We start from the raw sequence: 14,073 nt of genomic DNA on the forward strand, positions 1-14,073 counted from the left end.
CAGAGCATGAATGGCCTATAAATTTCCACTAGAGATCACAATGCTCGCCTCCAATTGTTCGGCATTTGATTACCAGTGTCTGAAGAAGTTGGAAAACATGGATACAGCCTATTGGCCTATGACTGTATCCATGTTTTCCAGGACTCCCTAAGGCTGCATCCAACTTCTTCAGATGCCCAATGATCAGACTGGATCACGCTCCAGTTGCGCTCATCTCTAGTCTTTATGACATTGACCTCAAGTAGAAACAGTGGGGGAGATTTATCAAACATGATGTAAAGTGAAACTGGCTCAGTTGCCCCCAGCAACCAATCAGATTCCACCTTTCATTTTCCAAAGAGTCTGTGGGGAATGTAAAGTGGAATCTGATTGGTTGCTAGGGGCAACTGAGCCAGTTTCACTTTACACCATGTTTGATAAATCTCCGCCATTATCCCTTTTGGTTTCTATTGATATGTGATGGAGGTTTAGAGCTGTATGGAAAAGAACTTGAAAGGGTTCGTACTTTGATCTTGGCTTGGCCAATTGATTTCTTGCATGGCTAGACCACTGTTGCGGCAGCTTATCTTCCTAAGGGCAAAAGGATCGGACAGTGGAAATCCAATATGCCCAATCCTTCTCTTCTCTGACATCTTTCATTGGGAAAGAGTCAGGAGGCCACCATACACATAAGATGGTCAGTCTTTCCTCCCGAAACTTATCAAATGGCTATTACACCTAAGGATAACCACTTAGAATGAGAACAAGTCAATCGATCCCATACTGTTCTAGGCAAAGACATGGGATGTGGTTGTAACGTAAGTTATCTCTATTTACATACTTCCAGCTATAATTCTGATATCAAACCACAGTGAGTTATTGTAGGAGATAGGAATTTCGGATAATCATCGCTCCCATTGCATCATTATCAATACAGTTTTCTTCTGCTACAGTGGTAGGGAACCTTGGCTCTCCAGCTGTGGCAAAACTACAACTCCCATCATGCCTGGACAGCCAAAGCTAAAGCTTTGGCTGTCCAGGCATGATGGGAGTTGTAGTTTTGCAACAGCTGGAGAGCCAAGGTTCCCTACCTCTGTTCTACTACCTCAAAAATTTTATGGGTAATGCCCGCAGCTGCTATAAAAGATGCTGCCACACAGAAGAAACATGGATGCCAAGCGGAATAGCAGCTGCCCAGCTTGCCTGACGCATGGTTGTATCATAGCATAAAAATGGGAAAGTCACCTCAGCTCCTGCATGCTACAACCTGACCAGCCGACTCACACATCGACATGCCAAATAAATTATATGATGTGCCAAGCGGTGACTTCACCCTGCCAGGCCGCCTCTGACATGAGAGAAAAATAAGTGACTAGTAATAAGTCATCATCTTATTAACCCTACCGATGCCAGGAGAGAATAGGCAAATATAGCATATAGTCTGCAGCATTCCTATTGCCATTAAAGTCGATGGAACAAATTGTAAATCATTGGAATCCATCAGAGCTGGAGGAGACACGTGTGGATATGTTGCAGTGAAATGATAGAATCCAGGGATTTGATCAAATCCCGGGAAATGATGGAATAACCACGCCATTGCATCATTTTCCTAGGGATTTGATCGAATGCCTGACCCCTTTCAGGGAAATGATAGAATGAACAATCGAGGAGTCGCCCCGGCTCTATGTGTGGCGGTGGAGGTGGACGGGGGAGAAGAGCGGCACACCTCCCCGGCAGGCATAAGGCGGCGGGGGCAGATGGAAACTCCCGGCAGGCATATGGTGGCAGAGGCGGACAGGGGAGAAGAGTGGCACACCTCCTCGGCAGGCATACGGCGGTGGGGGCAGATGGAAACTCCTGGCAGGCTTATGGTGGCGGAGGCGGACAGGGGAGCAGAGTGGCACACCTCCCCGGCAGGCATAAGGCGGCGGGGGCAGATGGAAACTCCCGGCAGGCATATGGTGGCAGAGGCGGACAGGGGAGCAGAGTGGCACACCTCCTCGGCAGGCATACGGCGGTGGGGGCAGATGGAAACTCCTGGCAGGCTTATGGTGGCGGAGGCGGACAGGGGAGCAGAGTGGCACACCTCCTCGGCAGGCATACGGCGGCGGGGAGGACGGGGGAGCAGAGCGTCACACCTCCCCGGCAGGCATACAGCGACAAGGGCATATGGAAACTCCCGGCAGGCATATGGTGGCAGAGGCGGACAGGGGAGCAGAGCGGCACATTTCCTCGGCACGCATATGGCGGCGGTGCGGACAGGGGAGCAGAGCGGCACACCTCCCGGCAGGCGGACGGGGGAGCAGAGCGGCACACCTCCCGGCAGGCGGATGGGGGAGCAGAGCAGACGGGCTCTGGAAGCAGGAGGCATGTCTCAGGGCCAGGTGGATGGGGAGCAAAGCTGCACACCTCCCGGCAGCCATGCGGAGGCAGATGGGGAGCGGGGTGGAGCGGACAGGCCGAGGGAGCAGGAGCAGGGGATACGAGCGGAATGGGGAGCAGAGAGGTGGCAGAGGTGGACGGGGAACAGAGCGGACCGGCCGGGGGGAGCAGAGAGGCGGCGGAGGCAGGACAGGGAGCAGAGCGGACAGGCCAGGGGAAGCTGAGAGGTGATACGGTAAGTGAATTCTATGTCACAGGGGAAAACGATAGAGTTCATTCCATCATTTCCCTGAAAGGGATCAGTGATTTGATAAATTTCCTAGGGAAATGATGGAACGGCGCAGACATTTCATCATTTCCCGGGATTTGATCAAATCCCTGATTCTATCATTTCACTGCAACAGATATATTTGGAAATGGATCAATCATATCTATAACAATTTAGTTAAAGTGATTCTCTTTCTATTTAATCCTGACTATATATGGCCTATGGGTCATATACTATACTCATCATCAAGAAGGAATTACTGTCCAGGATCACCCTCTATGTGCCAGAACATGCGTTTCTGCCACACCTATGCAAAACATGGACCAGCCTATAAGGCTCCATTTTAGTTCCCATCACTAGGGTAATACATAGCTGACTATTGCTTCCGTGAAGCTAGACAAATCCCTTTAAGAACAGATGCTTTGACAGTAGTGTGACTTTTTTTTTAAATTCCAATGAAATAAAAATATAATGTCTGACTTAAAGAAGTACCCCGGCTACAAAAATTCCTTTCAAATTAACTGGTGTCAGAAAATTATATAGATTCGTAATTTAATTCTATTTAAAAAAATTTCAGTCTTCCAATACTTATCAGCTGCTGTATGTCCTGTAGGAAGTGATGTATTCTTCCCAGTCTGACACAGTGCTCTCTGCTGCCACCTCTGTCCATGTGAGGAACTGTCCGAAGCAGGAGAGGTTTTCTATGGGAATTTACTACTGCTCTGGACAGTTCCTGACATGGACAGAGGTGGCAGCATAGAGCACTGTGTTTTGCTAACTTTTCTAAATTTCAGGATACATACATATTGATTCTGCACTCTCACTAGGTGGGTATAATAGTATCAAATGGTGGCAGCCCAAAGCACCACACAGAGTTCCTATAGGAACCCTCGCTGTACAGGGCTATTGCTTGCAGGAGTTGGTATAATAAGAATATAGAAGAGCTTCATAATTTTATCAGTAACTGGGCAAAAACTTTTTAAGTGTGTCACAGAGGCATGCCTAGCAGTCAGCAATCTCTCACTTGGATGTACACTACCCAAAAGTAGCCTCCTAGAGTCTTTCTAGGACGCTTTTACACCTATGCATGCTTAGTTTTGTAGAGAATATATATATATATATATATATATATATATATATATATATATACACTGTATATATGAATCAGACCTAGTACTCTTTGATGGAGTTGATGACTTTTTGGAGAGGAAATACTTTAGATTAGTAATCAGTTCCAGAGCTGGGAAAAGATCCAAAAGTGTGAAGTATAAAGCTTTGGATTATAATTTTCCTTTCTTTAGGCTTTTTTGCTAGTTACTGGAGTTTCCATAGCTCTTAGAGTGACTTTGTATCCATCTGATACTATAGTACAAAAGCATGGGGACTGGAAGCAGGCAGATATAGATTAGCATACTGGTTACGTGTTTTCTCAGCCTGCGGCCATGGGAAGTTCTTCATTTGTCTGGGGAGTTATATAAGTCTCCTATATCTAGGTATCTTATCTATCTATAGTTTTTGTTGTCACAGCCACGCCGAGGTTTCGTAACAAAAATGGCGTCTTGTATAATAATAAGCTAGTCAGTTTATGATTATAATGGCTGGAATTATGGGATTCTATATTGGTTTTCTATATTAAAGGGGTACTAAAAATAATAATAATGATAAAAAATAGGTCTTCTATTTTATTCTTTCTGGTGCCAGAAAGTGCCAGAGATTTGTAATTTACTTCTGTTAAAGACTCTCCAAGTCTTCCAGAACTTATAAGCTGCTGTATGTCCTGCAGGAAGTGGTGTATTCTTTCCAGTCTGGTTTTCTATGGGGATTTGCTACTGATCTGGACAGTTCCTGTCACAGACAGAGGTAGCAACAGAGAGCCCTGTCAGACTGTAAAGAATACACCACTTCCTGCAGGGCATACAGCAGCTGATAAGTACTTCTTTTTTAAAGAAATCTCCGGCGCTTTCTGACACAGAGTAAAAGAACTCATCAAAGTGTTATAGGAGACATAACATTTATATATCATGAAAGTTAACCCACCCATGATCCTGGCGCTCGATGAGATCATCAGAAGACAAGATAGTCCCCCAGCATGGCCACACACAGGGTCTGTCGGATCTTTGTAGCCATCAGTATGTTACAATGATGACCACACAGGTTCATGGCAAGGACTGTCAGTAGTCATCCTCCAGCCACATTATCTCCCATGTTCAATAATTATATTCTCTCATCACCCTCATCATTGATTTTAGGGGGTCAGGTGGACTAGGACAAATAGCTAGTTCTTCTTATTACAGAGTGTGGGGCCGGTATAACTACATGCTGATGATGGATTAAAAACCTATGATGTCATCAGTGTATAGCAATTGATAGTTCACATCTTAATGCATGAATGGTCATGGTTCAGACCTTGGTTCTCGGTATAAAATATATATTAAGGAGTAGTTTAGCACAAAAAAATTAAAAAAAACTTTAAAATCAACTGGTGCCAGAGATTTGTAATTTACTTCCAATAAAATAAATCTCATCTTCCAGTACTTATCAGCTGCTGTATGTCCTACAGGAAGTGGTTTATTCTAACCTAGCTGACATAGTACTCTCTGCTGCCACCTCTGTCCGTGGGAGGAACTGTCCAGAGCAGTAGCAAATCCTGCTCTCCAGACTAGAAAGAATACACCGCTTCCTGCAGGATATACAGCAGTTGATAAGTACAGGAAGACTTGAGGTTTGTTAATAAAAGTAAATTACAAATGACACTTTCTGACACCAGTTCATTTGAAAGATTTTTTTTTTCTGAACTACCCCTTTAAGACAGCCTCAGATGAGAATGCTACCTTAGAATCCTATATAGTTATACTCCTTGTTTAATAGGGGTTAGACACAGGACAAAAAAGGAGTCTTTTAGAGACTATATATATATATATATATATATATATATATATATATATTATACTCTGGAGAGGGACAAAACACCACTAGTGGCAATAGTGTCCCCCCAGGTCATGTACAGGCATAGGAACAGGTTGGGAGAACTAGGGATCCAGCAAACAACAACCATGAATGAGTTATATATATGGTATATTCCCATCTGCCTATAACATAAACATCTATATAAATTATATAGCATAGAATGCGGAACAATAATTATTGATATGATCAGATGGTTGGTGACAATGCAGCTAAATAATGTCGTCTATGTAACTCAATAGGTAGCTGTCACTTTAACCGGTAGCATAGAAGTAATGGGTCTGGCTCGATTACCTCTGGGGTCTTCATGTAAGTGAACCACTTCTATTGCAACGTCCCTTTTTGTTTTTTTAATTGTTTCCTGCAATTTCCATGGAAAACACATCGGAATCTGGAGAATCCATGAGGGCTGCACACGGGCTGCTGTGCTGAATAGACACATAGCCTGGACCCTATTCTCTATACAATGAGGAGACCCGGCTGCCACTTATGTCTGTCACCCTATTAGATAAACATGTTGTCTTACATATTTTTGCAAGGGGGGGAGGGTGAATACATAAAAATAAACATATACACGTTCACATTAAACAAACGTTTTCATTAAATGTACACGTTTTCATTAAACAACGGCTGTCACAGAACGGCCGCTGTCTTTCAGCATGTGGCCTTAAAGTTTCACTGTCGTTTTAAATTTTTTGCAGAAATCAATAGTACAGGCGATTTTAATAAACTTTCTTATTGGGGTTATTAGCCGAAAAATGTATTTTTATCATGAAAAAGCAGTTTGAAGCTCTCCCCCGTCTTCATGGTTTTCTATGGAGAGGGGAGTAGTGGAAGGAGATGAGGCACCAAAACAGGGCAAGAGTTAATTTACAGCTACATCACCGGGCTATCTCCTCTGAAGTCGGCACTGACCTCTGAATACCGGCTTTCACACAGGTCCCGCTGTGTAATTCTTTGTCAGTCAGTCAATGTTACTGCAGGTTATGAGCTGGGGGCCCACCGGAGGATTCTCCGGTCCTCTGGAGGGCCAGTCCGGCTCTGTACCTCCCCCTTCTTCCACATGGGTGGTGTGACCCAGTACAGGGCTGTATTTCTCAAAGGATGCACATGCCCCCTTTCTCTGGGAGCATAGACTCTCCTATACCGAGAGTAGGTTAGCATGAACCAACAGCATAGAGCTTTATTCGTCTTACATAAGGCTATGGTAAAGAATCATGGTGTCCTCTTCAGTGCGTGGCTTGAGTTATTACAATCTGTGTATAGAAAGGTGGAATGTGTTTATACTATAGATGTAGTTACATAACTATATATTCTGCTTATAGGCATTTATATTATTATTGCCGTATAATTAGTATTATTCAAACCAGATTAACAATACTGTAAAGGACATGTAATATTACACAGCACCAAGCTGCACCTCCAATAGGTGGCACTAGAGAGCCAGCTTGCTTCTTTCTGGAAAAGAGCTGCTTTGCATGTTTTTCCCAGGGAGCATTGCCTGGCTTTTGAGGCTCCTTATACCAGTTTGATGATCTCCTTAAGAAGACACAATAACCCCCCCCCCCACCTACCCAATAATATAGGTGATAATGTAACACATGATAGTGCCCAGAGGTGTCATTTGAATTTCTTGGATTCCAATGAAAAATCTGTAATAGTGAGGCTACTCAAGAGGCCGGACATGGTGTCCTTGTGGCATAACCCTAACAGATTTATAAAAAATTAACACAACTAAAAGCATCAGAATAGCATTGTATTGTCTGTATACTTCTCATGGTAACCTTGATAAGCAAGACTTGATGATACTTTCTGGTTAAAAGAGAAGTTCAGCGAAACCTTTTATTCATTTATTGTATCCCCCCCCCCCCCCAAAAAAAAACCAAGTTATACAAATCACCAATATACACTTATAACAGAAAATGCTTATAAAGTGCTTTCTTCCCTGCACTTACTACTGCATCAAGGCTTTACTTCCTGGATAACATGGTGATGTCACTTCCTGGATAACATGGTGATGTCACTTCCTGGATAACATGGTGATGTCACTTCCTGGATAACATGGTGATGTCACCTCCTGGATAACATGGTGATGTCACTTCCGGGATAACATGGTGATGTCACTTCCTAGATAACATGGTGATGTCACTTCCTGGATAACATGGTGATGTCACCTCCTGGATAACATGGTGATATCACGACCCGACTCCCAGAGCTGTGCGGGCTTTGGCTGCTGGAGAGGATGATGGCAGAGGGATGCTCAGTGTCCCTCCAGTGCCCTGTGTCCCTCAGTGCCTCCCTGCCATCATCCTCTCCAGCAGCCTCAGCCTGCACATCACCATTTTATCCAGGAAGTGACATCATCATTTTATCCAGAAAGTGACATCACCATGTTATTCAGGAAGTGACATCACCATGTTATCCAGGAAGTGACATCACCATGTTATCCCGGAAGTGACATCACCATGTTATTCAGGAAGTGACATCACCATGTTATCCAGGAAGTGACATCACCATGTTATCCCAGAAGTGACATCACCATGTTATCCCGGAAGTGACATCACCATGTTATCCAGGAAGAGACATCACCATGTTATCCAGGAAGTGACATCACCATGTTATCCAGGAAGTGAAGCCTTGATGCAGTAGTAAGTGCAGGGAAAAAGCACTTTATAAGCATTTTCTGTAATAAGTGTATATTGGTGATTTGTATAACTCTTGAAGGGCAATACAATACTTTGATAAAAAAAAAATTCGCCGGACTTCTCCTATAACTCATAAGAATCAGCAGTTTAAAGGGGTTTCCCCACCTTCAGTAGAGATGGCATCTTGGCACCATAATGCATCACTTCCTGAGCAAAGGGGGAAGGGGAGGGGGCAACTACTGGAAACTGTAACGCCTGGAGTAGTGGATCCACTGGACCGGCACCAGCGATGGCACAAACCTCACCAGGGAGCGGAGTCTAAGGGGCCGCTGGTTTTCACCAGAGCCCGCCGCAAAGCGGGATGGACTTGCTGCGGCAGACGACCCCCAGGTCGCTACCCCTGGCTTGGTTGCTGGTGACGGCAGGCGAGGCGTGGCAGGAGTAGGTACTGACAGTGGCGTGTAGGCGTACCGCAGGTGACAGGCTGAACACAGGAACAGCAGTGAGACGGGAAGCAGGAACCAGGGACTAGGAGTAGGGACTGGGTAGCGGACAGGAAACAGGAACAAGGACTAGGGACCAGGTAGCGGACAGGTATCAGGAACAACAGGGAGCTGGGCCAAACGCTATGGGAAGAATGTAGAGGCTCCAACCCAGGGGACAGGGCATGCTGGGATTTATAGGGGAGTGATTGGGTGCAACTACCAATTAGGAGCGCACTGCCCCTTTAAATCTGAGACAGCCGGCGCGCGCGCCCTAGGAGGCGGGGACGCGCGCGCCGGCCGGCACAGCGAGAGACAGGAGCGTGGAGAGGTGAGGCGCCCCCCGGGGCCGAAGTAATAGCAGCGCCGGGTCCCTGACTATGGACACCGGCTGCTGCATGGGGCAGGAGGCGGTCGCGGCGGCGGCCCGGAACGCGGGACGCCGCTGCGGCCGTGACAGAAACTCCCTTAATCATCAGAATAAAGTGTACAAAAAGTGTGAGACCTACAGAGAAGCACTTGGCCAAGCGCTTCTCCCAGCTAGTTCTGGCAAAAGCTTTGACATGTCTCTACAACATGTCAAAAGTTTTTTTTTAAATGATTTTTATAAAGGGTTGTCGCTTTAAGATCAGCACCTATTTACAGTCTAACTGCTGGGACCCCCACCCGCTATGAGAACAGGGGTCCTATGTAACCATTTGAATGTAGAAGCATTTGAGCACTACTTCACAATTCAGTCTCATATATGGTGGAAACTGAGCCCTTTCTTGTGATTGGTTGTATCACGCAGTAAGGGTGGTGTTACATGGGCCATTGAGGGGGCTGATAATAACTGTAAACGAGCGCCGATCTGCTAGACCGGCGCTCTTTACTGGGCCTATTACACGCCCGATTATTGTTTAACAAGGTCTGCATGGACATCGTTACCGATGTCATAGCAGCCCTTGCTTAAACTTTATACATTACCTATCCAGGCTGCAGGGCTCCTCTTGCGGTCTTCTCCTCCCTCGGTCCGCGCACTCCAGCTTCAGAGCGGCCTGTCTCAGCTGACAATCACAGGCCGCGCCGGTCCCGGCCTGTGATTGGCTGAGCGGCCTGTCAGCTGAGACAGGCCGCTCTGAAGCTGGAGTGCGCGGACCTGGGTAGGAGAAGACCGCAAGAGGAGCCCTGCAGCCTGCATAGGTAATGTATATCATCAGCCGCCGGCCGCGCACTGCTATTACACGTAGCAATGCCCGGTCAGCGCCCGACAATTATAGGTTCAAACCAATATCAAAGATCAGCTGATGATCGTTGTCATCAGCTGATCGTTGTATTTATTACACAGAGCGATAATCGTCCGAATCAGACGATTCGGCCGATTATCGTTCCGCGTAATATTACCCTAAGACAATGCGATTGGACCCCTGCAATCTGACACTTATCCTCTGTCTTGTGGATGGGGGATACAGTATTTTAGCCTTGAATGCACCCCTCCTGTAAATTGTGATCCCCGGTGGGTGGGGGTCCCCTCTCTGTACCTGTCTGTCATTTATGTCATTGTACTTCCTTTTGTGCTATGTTATAAGGTATACTAATCCCTTATCATATATACAGTACCCTGGAACTAATGGTGCTCTAAAATCAAAATAATAATAATAATAATAATAATAAATTCATTGCATATAAAAAAAACTATAAAATCAAGACTTTTTTTTTTTTACTACAGTCACCTCTATAACTATTTAAAATAATTACTGAATAAGTTGCAAAGCTGTTTCATAAGCGTTTATAAATGATAGCTATATACTATTATTACTACTTAGTGTCTTATTATTACATAGGTGTAAAACCAGGATGCAATTCCCCCAAGTTGCCGCTGGGAGCGCTGTGTGGCCACGTCCCCAGTGATTGGCTGCCGCCTGGCCGGGCCTGTGAGCAGATGTGTATGTGTCCCTGCACACAGCACCTTCTATACAGAGCAGCAGCAGCTGTGGAGGAGGAAGGTCAGGAGTGGGAGCTCAGACACAGGAAACCCTCTAAGAGACCATGCATCATGTCTGTGAGGCCAGCCTTCCACTCTGAGGACTAAGGACCCAGCTTTTATTCTTGTTCTACATTGGACTGTGTGGGAAGAGTTCAGGATCAGTAACTTGTTCTACTCCAATTGTGACTTTGTTTTGGGACTGTTGCACTTGGAATGATGGATAAAAGCAGCCTGGTCACTCACACTCAGACTGTCCTGAGGACTGACCCCTTCACTGACCACTACAGTGTTGTGGGCAAGGAGCTGGGCAGGTAAGACATAGGGGGTGGAGGGTGGGGGTCAGTCTGTTTTATAATATTTTATATTATATAAAATTTTATATGTTAGAATATAGAAACTTTTAGATATTTTTTTAAGTAGAATTGAATAATATTTACAGTTATCTTATTGTTTGTAAATAGAATATTTATTTATATTTATAGTTCTGTTACTATATGAATTGAATAATATTTACAGTTATTGTTTGTAAATAGAACTCAGAATATTTATAGTTCTGTTACAATTTGAATTCAGTAATATTTACATTGTTCCCCTTTGCTTTGGTGCTGTGAGTAGTTAGATACCTGCTAGAATCTGCAGCATTTCAGCCCTGTGTGAACATACCCTAAAATCGACTTGTTTCAAAGCAGATTATATATTGGATTCTGTCACTTTCCTAAGACTAGGGTGACAGCCTATTGTCTATGGGGACCCCAGTGTTTGCCATTTGAGAGAAATAAATCGCCTAATTCTATTCTACCCTCCAGTACTACCATATTACTGGGGATATGGTAATTTGTATAATAATCATTTTTGCATTGAGATTAGTGGCTGTCAGTCACAGATGTGAAAGAAAATAAATTAGCTACATTAGTTGACTGTATCCATGGAGGTGACTTATCATTTTAAGTGGATATAGCACAATATTGCCATATTACATAGCCAGTCCTCCAGCTGTTGCAAAACTATAATTCCCATCATGGCTTTGGCCTTTGGCATGATGGTAATTGTAGTTTTGCACCAGCTGGAGCACTGAAGGTTCCCCCTCCCTGCTATATTATAAAGTACAAGCATCACTACCCTGTAAGTTTTGGAATTGAAGCTCACTCCCATCAGTGTTACTATCTATCTGTTACAGTTCTCAGTCTATTCAAAGACTTGTATTGGCAGTGGATTATTGACTATTGAATACTGATAGGAACAGGTCCTTTATACCAGAGGATGTCTGTACAGTGATGATATGATTGATCAATGTCTATGGCGTTGTTACCTAACTTGCGGCTCCCCAGCTGTTGCAAAACTACAACTCTCATCATTCGCTTCAGCTGTGGAAACCCACAGGTGGGAGAACAATGGTATAAGGTATACCAGGTAAAGTATACAGCTACTAACTTTGGGTAACTCTGATGTTACTGGGTTGCATCATAGAATTCTAATGATGGGTATTCAGACCAAAGGCATCTATGGCATATCCTGCATGGCCGCCAAACAGTTCTACCTGCAGATTAATAGGAATACCATGAATATATACAGTCAACGGACACACCAGTTCCATGTCCGTGACCTTACATTGGAATGTCCCCCCACCAGGGACATACTGTATCACACACCCCATAGAGACTTGCTTGAATGGCATTGAATCCCCACTGGGAACTGGTTCCTGACACATCATTAGTGATCATTAGTAGGTGTTGACTTAAGCGCTCTGCCCAATTACGGCCTTTGTTCAAATGGGTTAAGATAATAGTGCCGCTCTCTTCCCATGCATTCTTTTACTATTGTAGATAAAGCAGATGTATATGTCTGGGTACAGATCGCTGTAATAATAGTATTATAACCTAGAATATCTATGATTATGAAGACGTGTGTAGGCAAACCTTCTCATTGCTTAATACGTCCAGCACCTTCTTCTCTTTCTTCAGTGAAGTATTGACTGCCAAGTAGTATTTTTTCCTATTCCAGGCAAAGACTCATATTGCGTTAGGGCCCTATTACTTAAATCGATAATTGGCCGAATCTGGCCCATCTATCCGATTATCGCTCCGTGTAATAGAGACACCGATCGTTGATTTAGGTATGGACCTAAAATCGTCGGGCGCCGACAGCGCATCTTTACATAGCGATGCATGCCCGACAGCTGACGATTCCCCGAACACCTTACCTCTCTCCTCTCCTGTGCTCCGCAGCTTCCCGGTCCCATCGGCTGCAGCGTCTGAGCGGCCTGTCAGCTGACAGGCTGCTCAGCCAATCACAAGCTGTGGCGGTTTTGGCCGAGAAGCTGCGGAGCACAGGAGAGAAGACCAGGAGTGGGGAGAGGTAAGGTGTCAGTTGTTTGGGCAAGGGCTGCATGGACATTGCTAACGATGTCCATGCAGCCCTTACTGCCCGATTATGGGGCCGTCTAATAGGTCCAGTAAAAGAGTCGGCGCTTGTTTACTAAAATGATCTAGCCGTAGTAATAGTACCTTTATACTTAGTGCAGGTCCTGATGGGTTGCAGTATTATGTGCACAGCTACTCTGTTCATGGCTGGGTAGTACTAAGATGTCAGACGTTTGATAGAATGATAGGTATCCTTTTGGCTTTGCTGCCTACTGTCATAGTGACATGTCTGAAGTTTGTATCAGTGGAGGTCAAGAGGCTTACACCCCCACCCATTGGTAAAATGAAGGGGCAAAAATGCATGGCTGCCTCCAAATCTCTGCCCTGTATACCACTGCAGGCCAAAGTGGAATTTTTCCCATAGCAACCTTCACCAGTACCGCCATGTGTGACAATGCTCTTAAAGGGCTTATCCAGCGTTGAAAAAAACATGGCCACTTTCTTCCAGAGACAAAAAAAACTCTTGTCTCCAGTTTGGGTGCAGGTTTAAAACTCCATTCCATTGAAGTGAATGGAGCTTAACTGCAACCAACACCAGAACTGGAAACAAGACATTCACTTCAATAGAACCGAGTTTCAAAACCTGCACCCAAACTGGAAGCAAGAGTTGTGTGGTCATGTTTTTCTAATGCTGGATAACCCCTTTAAAGGGGTATTTTCACTTTGAGATGTTGCCTCCTATCCATAGGGATAAGTAGCTGATGGGGGGGGGGGGGGGGTCTGACCACTGGGACCCCAGTGGGGAGAATGGGGACCGCCAGTGGGGACCACCAGTCTCCCATTGGAATGGAGTTGCTGGGGCATCACTATTCTTTATGAGAGCTACCCCAGAAACAGTCGAACACTGGTGGTGTGGATAGAGGATAACTTCTAAAGGTGGGACTACACCTTTAATTTTAGTGCTGATCAGTGAATATCTGTAAGATAAAAAAAAAAAAAAAGTAGGAAGTCGGACATTGATCTAAAT

The 14,073-nt window shown here is 44.9% G+C and overlaps 1 protein-coding gene across 2 annotated transcripts in view; it reads left to right on the plus strand.

Annotated features, from left to right (window-relative positions):
* Positions 1-490: 490 nt before the first annotated feature.
* Positions 491-14,073, plus strand: part of LOC138771714 (serine/threonine-protein kinase 17A-like) — a 53,543-nt gene continuing 39,960 nt past the window's right edge. Inside the window, exons 1-2 of one of the 2 annotated variants that reach the window (XM_069951635.1) lie at positions 491-797; positions 10,544-10,997. In XM_069951635.1, coding sequence (XP_069807736.1) covers positions 10,900-10,997 — 98 coding nt within the window. In that variant the 5' untranslated portion in view covers positions 491-797; positions 10,544-10,899. Of the gene's footprint in view, positions 798-10,543; positions 10,998-14,073 lie in introns of those variants that run through there. The other variant, XM_069951636.1, reaches the window with a different exon arrangement.

Source organism: Dendropsophus ebraccatus, chromosome 14, assembly GCF_027789765.1.
Source record: "Dendropsophus ebraccatus isolate aDenEbr1 chromosome 14, aDenEbr1.pat, whole genome shotgun sequence".
NCBI classification, from domain to species: domain Eukaryota; kingdom Metazoa; phylum Chordata; class Amphibia; order Anura; family Hylidae; genus Dendropsophus; species Dendropsophus ebraccatus.